General features: G+C 43.3%; 1 protein-coding gene across 3 annotated transcripts in view; it reads right to left on the reverse strand.

The window, feature by feature from the left end:
* The window catches only part of ADAT1 (adenosine deaminase tRNA specific 1), a 528,266-nt gene that overhangs the window by 225,806 nt on the left and 287,251 nt on the right, over positions 1-15,209 (reverse strand). For all 3 annotated transcript variants that reach the window (XM_069635460.1, XM_069635462.1, XM_069635461.1), the window contains 2 exons: positions 11,451-12,372; positions 10,738-10,883 (listed from right to left, as the gene is read on the reverse strand). In XM_069635460.1, coding sequence (XP_069491561.1) covers positions 10,738-10,883; positions 11,451-12,372 — 1,068 coding nt within the window. The remainder of the gene's footprint in view (positions 1-10,737; positions 10,884-11,450; positions 12,373-15,209) is intronic.

Below are 15,209 nucleotides of genomic sequence, written 5' to 3' on the forward strand. Positions count from 1 at the left end.
CAGCTCCGGAAACTCACAGGACCTTGGGAGATTGCTCAAATCAGAGTTTGTCTTGGTTGTTCCCATCATTCAAATGGAAGGAGTTGTCCTCTTCGGAGTTTCTGTGTCGCACAGAAAAGGGCATCAGGACAGCAGTGGTCGCTTCACGGTGTTGCAAAGGGTCTGCATGCGTCTCTGGTTGTCGTCTTCTTCAGTTACTTCAGCTTCCAGTGATCGACATGCTTTTCACTCCAGGAGCCTCACCTTTTATACAGTTCCAGCACTCACTCCTCTGCAGTCATCCTCAGCAGTTTACAGAAATGGGTGTTTGGCTGTCTAATCGGGACAGCAGGCCCCTAGTGGGAGCTGGCCCCATTCAGGCACTCTGGCAGACAAAGGGCGGGGGGGGGGGTGTGGATACAATCCTCTTCGACTTCCTGCCTGCCCAGACACTCTGGAGCCCAGGCGGGGACACCCAAGGGTTCCCACCAAAGGTGAAACACACACATAGGCCTCCCCCTCTTAGAATGGTAGAAGAAGGGCTGACAAAGAACAAACACTTTTACTGGTGAAAAAGAAGGGAGGCCCCAAGTTGGTACTTGGGTGCCACTATTGTGCACTACCGAGGCTATGGACATAGCCTGTGGTAGAAAAATCACACAATACTTGGTAGAATGCGTCCACTGCCACCAGCCATAACTAGGAGATTGTCTATGTGACGTCTATAACACATTGGCACTCCAAATAAGGTGGTGTGTGCCAATATCTCAGAATATAACGTTTTTGGAGAGATACTAAGTATCTCTCTATCATTAAGAACTATAGTTACTCTAGGATAAAGAAAAAGAATCTCAAAGGTGGTACCTTACGGTCCCAGCAACACTTCCCCTAAGGAGTTGTGTGCTACAATAGTAAAATGCAGATGCTCTTTAGAGTTATGGAGGAAAATATACTCCATAGGATAGGTACAATACGAAGAATAGAGCTCCAAAAGACAGAGCCCATAAGAATGATGAGTGGACAAAGGCTCCACTCATTCAGAATTTCAGAAAAAGGTCCAGAAGTCAAGCAACAAGTGCTGGGGGTCTCACTAGGAGAGGGGGTGAAGCATAAAAATGATAATTCTCCTTAACACTTTCCCTTTCTCTAAAGGCTTATCCCTACATAAACAAATATCAATTTGGGTACTCGTCGTCAGGATGTTTGTCCAAATAAATAAAAAGTGTCCGTCCCCAGTCCAAAAACCTACTCTAACCCTACCACCAATCTAAAAAAGGGTTCAGCATCCAAATGAAAATAGTACCAGAAGAATGACTCCCTTCTCCTGCTGTACAGTCTCAGTCTTTATCTCTTTTCCAACAATCTTTTGCACTAGCTTCTGATTCAACAAGGAGAGCTTGGTCAGGAGAATGACTCCCTTCTCCTCACCCACCTTGCACAGTCTTAAGAGCTGTCTTGGGATAGCCTTTGGAATAAGACCGCAAAAGTCTCTTCTTTTCTTCCCAAGGGCTCCTGAAAGCTTGCTTTTCAGTTCCAGCAATTCTTCCCTGTTTTATGACGTTCTAAAGATTACCTGGAGACAACCTTTTGTCTAGTATCCTCTTTAATCCTACTTGGATTATCACTGTTATGAGGGATATTCCTCCCGAAGCACTCTTGACCACATCACTACTGTGTTCTCTTGACTCTAGAGCTGCACTAAACCCCTACCGGGTCTCCCGCTGCTCCCGTTACCAGTAGCGTGTTCGGACTGCATTGCTGGGGTGATGGGCTGACTTGCGTTGCTTCAGCACTTCCTGCTTCCTTCACTCCGCTCCCCGCTTCGTCCTTGCAACTCAGCTGAGACATGGGCCACACGGCTCCTGTGCAGTTGCAGGATCACACGGTCTACCTCTTTGAGGTCACGCCTCCGCAGGCTTCTTTCCCACTCTTCCAATGGTCAGAAGCTTGACTTCCACTGCAGTGCTCCGCAAACAGTCCCTGAATGTCCCGGCTGCTGGTGATAAGTGTTCTTATAGTTTTGCATTCCCAAGTTCGAGCTTCCCAGGCTGGGCGGTCTTCATGCCAGATGCTTTCTCTTTCCCAGTCCTTTCTCAATCTTTTTTTCTGTAGCTGGATTCTCCACAGCATAAGGTTAAAGTCCGTCTTTGCTGTTGTTGAGATAATATGTATGCCTCCTTGGGGCCAACTCTTCTCAGTACTATGGTTATGCAAAATGTTATTACTCTGCAAGTTTGTTTGGCTTTTCTTCATCTGGGTCATATTACTTCATGGATCAAAGACGGAAAAGACATTACCATAACAGACAGTAAGTAGTGTTATAAGGTATTTCTGACAAGGACTTGGTCCCAAGGGAAAAGGGGTTAGGGAGTTCCTGCACGGAACGGGAGTCCTTATCCACAATGAGGCGAGTCTCTCCATGTTAGGTCCAGTTTACCACCACCCGTAGGGAGACTATTGGGTAGCGGCCTCATCTCCCTAGCCTCAAACTGAAGGACTACCCCCCACCCCACGGGGGAGAAGTGACATGATCCTGTGAATCGTAATAGCTCGGACAAGCCCCTACGGATGGGTCTTCTGGACATTTGTGTGATCTACTCTTGTCCATAGTCTTCTTATTTGTTCTACCTCCTCCCTGTCTTCTATTTCCACTTCCTCTACAACCTTGATACCATGATTTTTGGTTGAGGTATCTGTTGTAATAAGTTCTGAAAACATTACACGTTTAGTTGCATCTTATCCATTGCCCCACGTGTATCTCCTTATTTGTTCTAAAAGATGTATTTAATAATTGATACTTACATTCCCGAATAACTAAATAATCCTTTGATCAAGTTATCTTCAGTTGTTTGCGGTATTGAACATATATGTTCTGATGATAATTTGCCCGGGGCGCTAAAGAAAAAAGCTCTTTTTTAGTTTTGTTTCATGGTATGATACAGGGATGTTGGTCATAGCTTTTTCTCCAAAGCATCCCCCAAGGAAAACTTTTTTTTAAAATTCCAATTACAAAATATAATCTATTTGGCATAGTGAGAATAACTAACAACTCATTTCCCCACGTGTTGCAAAGCCTCAGGCAGGCACACTGTTTAGCGTTACTTACTTAATCACTTTTATCACTATGTATTGTGTAGTTTAGAATGATGCATCTGCACAAACGGATAGCCCTTAAAGATTTAGCAATGATTGCAGGTTTACTAGTGTACATCATTTAAGGTATATTTCCAGGTCCTTCAAATTACAGGGCCCTAAATAGGTTAAAGATTCAGCATCTTCAAAGAGAGCTGCAATATCAACAGGCAATATATTTGGAATGAGACTGGCTGACAGAGCTGGATTGGTGGTTGCATGATATGGAGGGTTGAAACCGCGACGGTCCGGGTATCATCATGCAGTCATATGCCAACAGGACGGATGGCAGAGCCAGTTGCTGCACCCTTTTTAGCACAGGGAAATGTTCCCCAGAGAAACTAGACATGCACATACATGGTCTCGGGTTTCTAGGTGGGTTCTTCCTCATTAAGTCATTACTAAAGGATATGGTGAATTGCTGTATCCTGCTGAGGATGGACAACCTATCAGAGGTGAGATACATCAATCATCTGAGCGACAAAAGATTGAAGATGCAGGCGGAGCTGGTGAAAGGCTTTTGGCAATAATGCCAAGACAGGATTTAATCGCTCACAGCAGAATCTCTTCAAGGAGCAGTCAATGTGGTGGTGGACTGGAAGTCCTGTTATCTTCAGAACTGCAGGTACTGGATTCTGGAGAGGGAAGCGTCTCTCAAGGTGCAAGATCTGTGTCAAAACTTTCAGAAACATATTTTTCGCATTCAGGTTGAAAAGACAATTTCTTCAGTATTTCAGATGGAGGCTAAATCCAGGGGCTCATGGGACAGAAGCATGACAGAGGCATGTCTCTAGGAGTGGGGCCAGGGTACTCTGTAGGCTTTTCCCTAGTCATTATGAGAGCGAGAACGGACTGTCTCTCTGTGGTAATCCTAGTCCCCTGGTGGACGTTGCAAGCGTGGTTTTCAGTTCTTCTGGAACTTTCCATACATTTTCCACAAATTCTGCTGCCCAACAGGTTGGATCTGCTAATGGATGGGCATCCATTTGTATAGGCAGGGTCCCTGACTCTGATAGCCTGCATGATTTCAGGGAACAATGGACATTGCTAGAAGTTTCAGAGTAAGCAACAAGGCTTATGCAAGAATCCTGGGTGCCAGCTGCAGCTGAAAGTTAAAAAGCTGCTTGGCAGATAAGGAGCCAGTGTTGCATGGAAGGGGTGTTTTATCCAGTTTTTGACCCTATAGCGCAAATGTGAAATTTTACATCACTTAGATTATATAAGTATACAGGTCAGCAATTTCAGGTTTTTCAGACTGCCAGTTCCAGGGAATAAGATATTGTGGGATGTCAATGTTGTACTTAAGCTATTACGAGAGTGGACAGAGAACAGTGACTTTTCCCCTTAAAGCTCCATCTTGAAAACTAATAATGCCTTTATGTTTGGTATCCTGCAGGAGAGTTTCAGAAGTAACTGCTTAGGATTTCGATCAAAGAGTTTTTGCCCGAGAGGAGGTGACCATCGCAATTGCTAGGAAGGAGAAATTTAATTACAAATCCACATCTTTACTGTCTTTTCTGGAGAATACGAAATTTTGCTGATGAGATGTATGAAAGAGTACCAAAGGGCCAAAGAAGCTAACAGAGGGGCCGGAGTGCTAGCATTGTGATGAACAATCCCCACAGAACAGTGTCAGAAACTACACTAGCACAAGGGGTTCATTGGATGATGTCCCAAACAACTATGGACCTCTCATTTTTTGGAGCCCATTAAGGAAAAGGAGCCATGCCTTTAATGGTGTTTTCAGTAGGAGCCTCCCAACCTTGGTTAACTCCTTTTCTGCAGGCCTCTCATAATTCCCCTTGTAAACTTGAGAAGTTTGGCAGAAATCTGGTTCTTCAACTTATCTTGCAGTCCTTTCTTCTCTTCATTGTTCCTATGCTCTCCACTTATTTGACACTGAAAAACAGTATTCTCAATCTCTCAAAACTCTCACCCTTGTTATTTATTTTATCTTATTAACACTCTGTTGGTACCTCATGCTCCTGATCCCTTTCTGAATTCTTTATTCTCAACCTCTGGCTTTGCCCCATAATTTACTTCTAAAATTGATAACTTATGCTCCTCTTAGTCTGCCGCTCCTTCATATGTTAAAGACCCTTCCTCTCTTTGTCCTTGTTTCTCCTGCTTTATGCTTCTTTCAGAGGCTTCACTCAATCTCCTAAGAGGTAATTTGACTGCTGCCCCTCTCGATCCTCTTTCTTCTGCCATATACCTTTTGCTTCAACCAATGGAGTTAAAAATGAAATATTCCTGTTTCTTTTTTGTGCATGTTAAATATATGTCCAGCTCTTTGTTTTTCTACTTTGCTCATTTTATTGTGTCACCATCATTTTAAGAAGTCGTCTCTGGGACTTTGAAAACGTATGAATTTATAATTGCATCATATTATTTTCAGTTAGTCTAATATAGGCTATCAAAACTTGGATTTTATCTGAACTTCACAACCAATAGATCAAGCTATATGTATCCTAGCTAAGAGGCAGAGAAGGAATGTGGTTATTGTCAGGGATATGCCTGGGAAGAGAAAGCGTCTCACAAGGAAACCTTAGCTGAGATATAAGCCAGGTGCTCAGCGGTGAGGCTACACAATCCAGTGAGAATCAAGGACCAAACAGCCGTAGTCAATCTCAGGAGAAGTGGAAGGCAGATTTGGTTTTGCCACACCAAATGAGGCCCTACAAAGAACACTGCATACTGTGGTAATAAATGTACAATAAATACATCAAAAATAAATCAAATGCTCCCAGTAGAGGAAGTACAAATCACTTGCATCAATGGGGATAGGGAGAGGGATGATTACCATAAGGCCACTCTAGCTCTCGAAGTGGAAGATCAAATTATCGCTGTGGAGGCTATGTAGTCAGACGCCCTGATTTCTCCAATTTCCATTCCTGGTTGACCATTGTTTGAGTACAGGTCCTGGATGAAAAAAGGCGTTTTCCCATTGGGAGAAACCGGACCATATATGTTCCCTCTGGTTGCATGATTAGTGTTTCGATGAGGAGACAGCTAAGACTCTCCAATGGCCCTGGGATATTGTTGGGGGCATAACACTCCTATCAGGATTAAAAGAGACAACTATTTTCCTCACTCAAAATGAAAAGCTACAGAGGGTGAGTAACCCACCATCCATCTATGGGAGGCTTGCTGGAAACCTGCGGCAAGGTAGCCAGGAGTTGGGCGTGGTGCGAGTATGACATGGGTTTCGCTGGATCAATCAGGATGCAGTTGGCAGCCAGTCTGTGCAGAAGCTACAGAGAGCATGTCAGGGGCATGGAGTGAGAGAATCCGTTTGCTGGGAACCAGGTATCAGGAGTCTGGTTCCAATTAAGGCCACTGTGGTCGATCAACAGAACACATGATGTGACTTTTTTAAAAGGTTTTATTCTAGTCAGCATGGTGTGACAAGGTCAGTTTGCTGGGATTTGTGGGTGTCTAGCAGAGTGATTCTAAAACCCACCGGATCACCTCCACAGCACCCCTACTCATAGTAAGGGGCAGTTACATTGCTCACATGATAGCATGCGCTCCACACAAAAGGACCACACCCTTAATTAGACAGGCCACCTAGGGTTTTCCCAGAGAGCTGGAAGGGTAGGACTACATCTCTCAGAATCCCCAAGCTCTACTGAAGGAAAACCCTGCCTAGACCCGGACCAGAAACCCTCTTCATTGTTACAGGGGCAGGAGAACAGAGAGGGAGCAGACCAACCCATAGAAGGGCTCATCAAACCCCAGGGCAAACGGCCCTGGAGAACTCATGCCTCTTGCCAAAATGTCATGAGAAAGTGCAGCCCCACCGTTTCTTAAAACTAGAAGGGGAGCCGTTACTACAATTTCCATTTCTCTCTCTCTCTCTCTCTCTCTCTCTCCAAAGGAGCTCATAAGGTTAGGGCTGACCTGCATACAACAGAAGACCAAAAGCAGCTTTAGGGGTGAGAACCTTCCAGCAGCAACAGACAGGGATGGGGAGCTACATGCACCAAGCAGGGAGGGGAAGGGCAAATTAATTAAAATAAGATGGCTGCCTTACCTCTTATAGCCTCTGTCACATTGAGCCCACCCATACATGAGTTGCAGGAAGAAAGTGGCTGCAGCCAATGACAGTGGAGGGTGTCCAGTTAAAGTACCGAATACAAAAGGATCGAATGCCAAAGGGTCGACTCAATTTGACCTAAAACAAAAGGGTCAAATTTTTTTTTTTTAATATTTTTTTGGGGGGGGTTCCGTTTTGTAAAGAAAAGTGGTTTTTACCACAAAAAAGGGGTTATGGGGAGGACCACCCCAAAAAAAACAAATTTAAAAAAAAAAATTCGACCCTTTGGTTTTCGATCCTTTTGATTCGACCCTTTGGTCATTCGATCCTATGCATTCGAAACTTTGACCTAGAACCACAGTGGAGCCCTCCCATACAGTTACAGTTGCATTCTGATGTCTTGAAGACCAGCCAAGGGGAGGGTGAAGGCCACTATAAAAGCAGCTCCAAACTCAGTCGGTTTGTGGGTTGTGGAGAGGACTGTGGACAGCGTCCGGACAGTGTTAGAGAAGAAGCAGAATAAGTAGTGTGGAGTAGAGAGGAGCAAGAGTCTGGGGGAGCAGAGTGTGGTGGATAACGGGTAACATCTTAGAAAGTGAGAAGGAACTGGAGATGAAGTTGGTGAGTAGAAGGAAGGAGGTTGGGAAGAAATAATTGAAGGGGAAAGGATTAACATCAATGGGGTTGAATGAGGTCAAGGAACTAGAAGGAGTGGAGGAAAGATTATCAAGATAATTGTTGCATGGGAGCGATAAGGATAACTGATGAGCTGGGAGAGTTAAGGGGAGGTGAGAAAGTTATCAGCGGAGATTGTGTAACTTAAGGAGGTGGGTAGCTGTTGAAGGAAATGGTAGCGTGCTATCAGGAGGTTGGCAAATTTATCAGAGGAGGTGGCAGTATTATCAGAGGGGATTGGCAGAGTAAAGGAGACATGCGGGATTTTGTTGGAGGAGGTTGAGAAAACGAAAGAGGTTGGAGGAAGTTTGACAGAGGTAGTTGTTTAACAGTAGAAAGGAGGTGTGTGACATCATTGAGGTGGAAAGGATTTGAGGAAAGGAGATTTTTTGAAGGGGGTGGCGAGTTGTGAAGGAAGCACAGGGGAGGCAAAGAACTCTAGGCAGAGGCTGAAAGCATCACAAGGAGAAAACCCATAGGAACTGGGTTATTGTTGAGTCCTTGATCTGAAGGGGGAGCCCACAATGGAAGGACGCACACACTTGCGGCATGGTGACTAGGAGGGAAGGACTGGCTAAGGTTCTATGGTACTTAGTAAATAGAGGGGGACCAAGAGTGGGCCTGTCAGTCAACCAGCCACACTATACTACCCAGCTTCATCTAGATCAACAGACCTGAAGCAAGGACAGCCATTTGGAACACTAATGTCCATGGACTATCCTGAAACTGGGTAGATTTCCTACCATTTGCAGACACCATAGGAACAGACTTTACTGGGGATTCAGAACCTCCCGCAAGCAACCCGCACCGCAATATGTACCAAAGTGAACACTGACTCCAGGTGGGGGTCGGCTCAAGAACCTGGAAGATATACGAGTTTCCTTTTATATACTCCATGTGTTATAGTGGCCCCAACCAGTATGCCATCCCAAATAAATACCTTTGTACACTTTATATTTGAGCCAGTCTTGCCTGTTGATCCCTGAGGGAATCCTGACAATGGGTAATGAGCTAAATGCCTGGAAGTCTTAGGTGTTTCTCTACAAAGAAAACGAGTGTTCCCTCTGAACAAACTAAACAAAAGGTGTGGGAAATGGATAAGGGTTGCTTCAAATTGGGTACTCCCTGATTTTTTGATATCGGGGGGACGACACTATCGAATGGGAGACTTATATATCAGAAAAAATAGATAGGTCGACTACCCCTTCTTATAGTCCCTGAGTCTCAACAGATCAGATCAATTACAATCTAAATAATTCAGAGATTGTTTAAACCACCACTTCTAATATTGAAATTAGACATCTTCGTTTATTTTGGTACATGTTATACAAAATTAAAAAAGGCCTTCAGACAAGTCCTATACATATTAATCTAATAACAAATATTTCTAAACCTGTGCAACAGCACTTACATTCTTAGATGTATCAGTGGACCATACTATCGACACTAAGTGCCACAAAGAGAAAATGAAACCAAATATAAAAAAGTATCGAAAAAAGGGAGAACAGTCTAAACTACTGTTAGTCTATATTGCTGATTCACCAATTCAGGAAGAACCTTGCCTCAATAGCGATGATTATTCCTACAAAATTAAATACAACAATTATCATCTACAGAGACAGCTGTTTCTTCTTTGATATTTGTATACAGCCTCTCTGTACCACTGTAGCACGTTGTTTAAGGGTGTGCCCGATGTTACCAACCCAAAAAGGAACACCCTTATGATGCTTGAAGTAGGTTAAGAGAGAGAGAAAACACAGGATGGTAACAGTTTCCTCATATCTAGTCGACATATGTTTCGCCATAACAACTCCAACAGTTCACCCTCACTGTGCTGTTGGTCTTGTTAATTAGGGTCATCTTCAAAAAAAAATTGATTTGCATGTAGTATATACTTCCCAGATTCACAATTTTTTGTAAGACACTGTATTTACTCAGATTGCTTCAAGACGTTTAGAAAAACTTGGCACCATCTGGCTGCTCTCTGGGTATTCAATTCAGATGATGTGATCATTCACCATACCTTTGACTTTTAATCCGGAACAGCTTTGTTCTTGTACTGTTGCCGTGACGCACTTGGTATAGGAAATATCGTAATTGTTTATCTATGGGGCTGTTCGTAGGGGCTTTGAACTCACGGTTGCGCCCACCGTCTCAAGGTAGTTTTAAATGCTCCTATCGTTTCCCGGTAGCAATAGCCATTCCAAGTGGTACTGTGTATCGAACAGACTTAGTTTCCGGTCAAGTTGCAAATGGATAAGATTGTGGATTAGGGCTGTCTGTCTGGCAGGGATACTGATCTCCCTTTCGTTCACTGTCTAATCACCCGGCACTCTTCCTGACAGTCTAGGAATAATAGCGCCCAGCTCACCTGTTGGTGCTTGGAACAAAGTTTCAGGGAACTAGTGCTCAGCATGCTTCTTGTAAAACAAAGGGGATAGAGTGCCTAGCTCCTTCCTTGACAGTCACATAAAGGTACTGCCCAAGTCATTGGTTAACAGGGTCAGGATTATAGCACCCAGCTGTATATGTAAACTCCCATGGATAGCTTGCCCACACTTCTAGATATAGTGCCCAACTCAACTCTTGACAGTCTCATAGATATTACACCCTGCTTGGTCTTTCAATGGTGAATCCCCAGGATCGCCATATTTGCAGTGTCAGTCCTCATAGTGCTCGTTGTGTCCCTAAAGGAGGTTAAATAAGGGAGAGGATTATCATGTCTCAAGATTCAGGAGGGGGAAAAATGAAAGGCCAATTGCAGATCTCTCGACACAGAAAGCCTATGGAACGGCTGTCAGAAGTATATTTCAGAATGCAGAACCCTGTGCATGAGTTATTGTTCGCATGTCACTGTGCACAGAAGGCACATAGTGTTTTACAGAAGGAGTGTCTGTTATAGGGTAACTCACCTGCACCACTAGGAACAAGTTTCCCTTTAGTTGCATCATGGCTTCTTATGGCCGCAAGACGACTGTGTTGAAACTGTATGCCTGACTGCAGTAAAGTCACCTCCTGAAGTTTGAAGCTATCAGGCAGGCCCTGAACATGTTTGCACCTAGGCAGAAATGAAAGAAAAGTTCCATTACAACTTTTGTCAAAACTCAAATATTATTCCCAGAATTAATTTCTTAACTAAACTGCAAGCATTGGAATGTCAGGCTTCGTATGGCACAGACAGACTAAAATAACTCTTTTGTGGAAGGTTGCCAAGAGCACCCAGTGGTTACAATTAATTCCACCAATCACATTTTACAGTAAGTAGTGTGAGGGATCATCAGAAAGCAGGATTGGAAGCTGTTGATGGGGAGGTGAATGAAGGCAATAGGATTTTAGGAATATCAAGCAATAGGAATGGAAGATTCAAAATTGTGTGAGCAGGATTAAGCAACCGTGTTAGTAAGAATAGACTATACGTGATTTGGTGACCAGAAAATGGGGTTGGGACATAATTAATGAGATTTCTATGATATTTCAATTAGCACATGTGAGTTATAAAAAAAGCGGGAGCCATCAATATTGAACCATTTTTAATGATGGCTACAAATGCACGACAAGCTGACTATAAAACCATGTCTACGTGAGATACTTAGTAGCGCTACATAAATGCCAGTATCTGCTTTACCTTGTGACAAGAGCCCTTTCCATGGCTTCGTGACTGTAGGGACACTTTCCCACTACAAATGCTGAAAAATACACAGGTTGTTGTAAGAAGTGCATGAGGAGGGCTCCTTGGCAACCTAGAACATTCCAGCGAGCCATTTTGTCACTGCAAGACATTGAGCACGTCCTGTCACCACGGCCTGGCTTCACTCGAAGTAACCCTACACGATGATAGTCAATACCCGAGCTGAGGCTGTCGTGGAAATCCCCAGGCACACACTTTGCACCAGTTCTATAAATATCTACCACCTTCACCCCACATGTGGGACCAGTGGTTAAATCTGTGATATGCACATCTCGAGCCAATGTCTTTCTGTCTCCAGGATGCAAATGAAGAGAGGTGGATCCTTCTCTAAGAAGTCGAGGCCCAGAACAAGCTTCTTTGATAGCAAGTGGATCCACACGCTCTGCTCCTTCACTAAGCAGTATGGAAACACAAGCTGGTTGTTCACCAGGGAGTAGATGAAAATAGTCTGTTGCTGCTCCTTTATTAGAGAGGTGGGGCTGAGAGTCTGCGCCTTCACCACCAACAAGTCGAGTTGGGTAAAGCTCTTCATAGGTGCTCAAAGATTTGAAGCCTGTGCCATGCCCAGTGACCTGAAGCACAGGGGTAGCTCTTTCCAAAGGCATTGGCCAAAGGAAGTCTCTCTGTTTCACATTGAGCTCAGTCTTATTTCCTTCTATCGTATTGGTAGGATCAACTTCACTTTGCTTCATTCTTTTCCGTGGATGTGAGTCTGCCACCTCCTGCAGTTGCATTTCGTTGCAAGTGGTGGGCAGACAATACGAGTTTTGGTGATTGTCTTTTGCTGGTTTTTCAGATTCAACTGCTTGGCATGGCTGTTCCTCCTGCTCTATCATTGGAATAATGGATGCATCGCCACCTTCAGAAATGAGAAAGGCAAAAGTCAGATATTCATGGTCCTCAAAAGCTACACAATTTAAGGATTCAAACAGCAGGTTTATGGATTACCATAGTAGGGTCAAATCACTTTTCTGGCTTTAAGACCTCCCATATTGATACACATAGTCAAGCATCTAGCGGCAATGTGATACTCAGTAGCAGTTTGAAAGCCCATATCTGATTTAGCCTGCAGAGTATATGCTTTCTAGAGCCAAATCCCATTAATACTGCAGGATATGAGCCCCCACACATGTGGATCAGATCAGCCCTATAGGTTACATGCCTACCACAGGCAAAACTTATCAATACTGCAGGACTTTCATAGCTGGATACAATCTGTAATGCAGGTAAACGTCATGCGCAGCCGGGTTTCATCACTGCTTCAGGGTTTTGCTTCACAGAGTTAGATATTTTGCAATTCATACCCTTCACAGAGCAGTGCATGATCACTGCTAGACTACAAAAGTCCCTGCGAGCTGGATCAGATCTGTATTGCCAGTTCTAAGGCTACCAAAATTGGATCTGATCTATGCTGTTGGTTACAAGGCTCGAGAGCCAGTTAATATTCAAGTTGCCGGTTACAAGGTTCCACAGCTACATATGATATTTGAGGCTGATTTTGAGCCTTCCAGATCGAGAGGCGTGCTGTGCAGTCGAGGAGTCTTCTACAGCATTATCAGATCCTATTGTAATTTACAAGACACAGACAGAAATATTAATAATATTTGAAGGTCTCCCATTCATTGCAGTCAAGAAACTCCTAGAGTTTGATTAAATCTGTGCTGCACATTTTGAGCTTCCACAGTTCTCGCTCCCTTAAAGCCAGAAAGTAACGGCAAGCCTATTTTATGGTGTTTAAGGACAAATGCATGCTCCTGAGCTATCTTGCAAATCCACTGGCCTGTGGCTGTTGAACCGCAACTGCATAAACTTAAAACAAATAAATATGTACTGCTGATAATAACGCTTCCTTTGCACACAAGCATTCCTCATATATATACTGCACTTGTTAACGAATCAATGGTACCTACATCCCTCTCATTTTGTAACTTCCACCACCTTTCACCACATCTTGTACTCGGGGGGCTGGTAGAGGCCAATTTCAAAAGGATGTTTAGGAGCCCCCTTGCCTGTCTGTGTCAAGTTAACACCTTTTGTAGAAGGCCATCTTTAGCCAGCAAGACCACATTTAAAGTTGCACATCTTTTAATTTGTAAAGACTGCTTCATTAGGGAACATGTTAATACCATCAGCCCCACTTTTCCGCTTTAACATGTGTAAGATCCTGATAAAGCAACAGAGGGAGGGGATGATTAGCTGCGGAATATAATGGGACAGGTTTATTGGTCTCTGCATGGAAAATGTATATAACTTTCTTTTACTGCAAGGTGCTAGTGCGGTGGAACTCCAGAATGGAAAGGCAACAAATTGGTAAGAACAATCACTATGCTGGATACTGCAACTGATTTATCCGACAACCCACTGTTACGTCCCTCTCCCTAAACAAATTTGCTGGATTCAGAATTGACATCCGCCTGATGAAAGCAAGCTGCTAACGCAACTGCCAAAATCTAGGCCAATCAGTAGCTTAAGGGCCAGCCTGCATCGCCTCCAAGATCATGGTCAATAGTAGTTCAATGCAGACCCAGTGTTAACACCTTTAGGCTCGAGAATCCCCAGATTTAGTTGTGGGTTACTTTCCAGCTGACCTCTCCCCCAAGCACTCCTACTGTTTACTAGACTCTCCCATTTGATGTGTTCAGCTTTTCAGGCTGGCATTCACCTCCATTGGATGAGGTATTCATGAGGACATATTGATCGGGTGGTGGTTCATTACGTTTCTGTGAATAATTAATACATTCCTTTCTTGCTTTTTATTCTTTTAGTTTCAATTACACTTTTATTTACCATTTTCTTTTTTTCTTTTTTACATTACATTATTTTATTTAGTTTGTTTCAGTTAATTACATTTTCAAATATTTATACTTTTATACATTTAGACACAAACAAAAATGAGTTTTGCACAATTTCTAAAACTGACATTAATAAAACCAACACCATGTGATAAGAAAGCGAGACATAAAATTAGATGATAAACGTAAAATAAAAGAAATTATGGGGCACAACAATATTACATAAGATTCCTTATAAGAGCATGAATTAATCAGTAAAAATAATATAGCCGAATAAAAAGTATGATCATCTCAGCAAAACAGCATCGTCATGGATTTTCAAGGTAAGAATGAACTTTACTATTGCAATGTTCAAGGAAACCGAATCTGCATTAAACATTTTTGTACATAAAATGTCCTCCGTTAAAATTCTATACAGACTAAAATATCTAAAAAACATATCTTTCCTTTGTTCGCATTCTGGAGTTTGGTCGGCCATATATTTAGCCGGAGTCTCATTATAACGGCAGCATACCTATTATCGGGAAATGTTCTAGATATCGGGGGATCGAGTTTAAGCAAAATCATTCATGTATTTCTCTTTTTACAGTTTTTAGATTATTCTCATCTCACTACCAATATGCCGAAACTACTGCATTAGTGTTACAGGTAGAGCGAGAGGGCTTGTGAGGAGGGACACACAGCTTGTAGGTATTGTTTGGTTATTTACCTACCCACTGACTACCCCAGGCCATGGTAATACCTATGGCCATATCTCCCCCTGTCCACCCCAAAACACATCCTCCTAGGATCTATGTGAGCTCTCCCCAGCAAGAAATTGATTATTTATTGATTTGTTTGTTTGAAGCTCGCCAGAGCCCGTGGGCATCAGGGCGTGAAATATAGAGAGAGGGGACGAACATAC

Source organism: Ambystoma mexicanum, chromosome 1q, assembly GCF_040938575.1.
Source record: "Ambystoma mexicanum isolate Mex_15411 chromosome 1q, UKY_AmexF1_1, whole genome shotgun sequence".
NCBI classification, from domain to species: Eukaryota; Metazoa; Chordata; class Amphibia; order Caudata; family Ambystomatidae; genus Ambystoma; species Ambystoma mexicanum.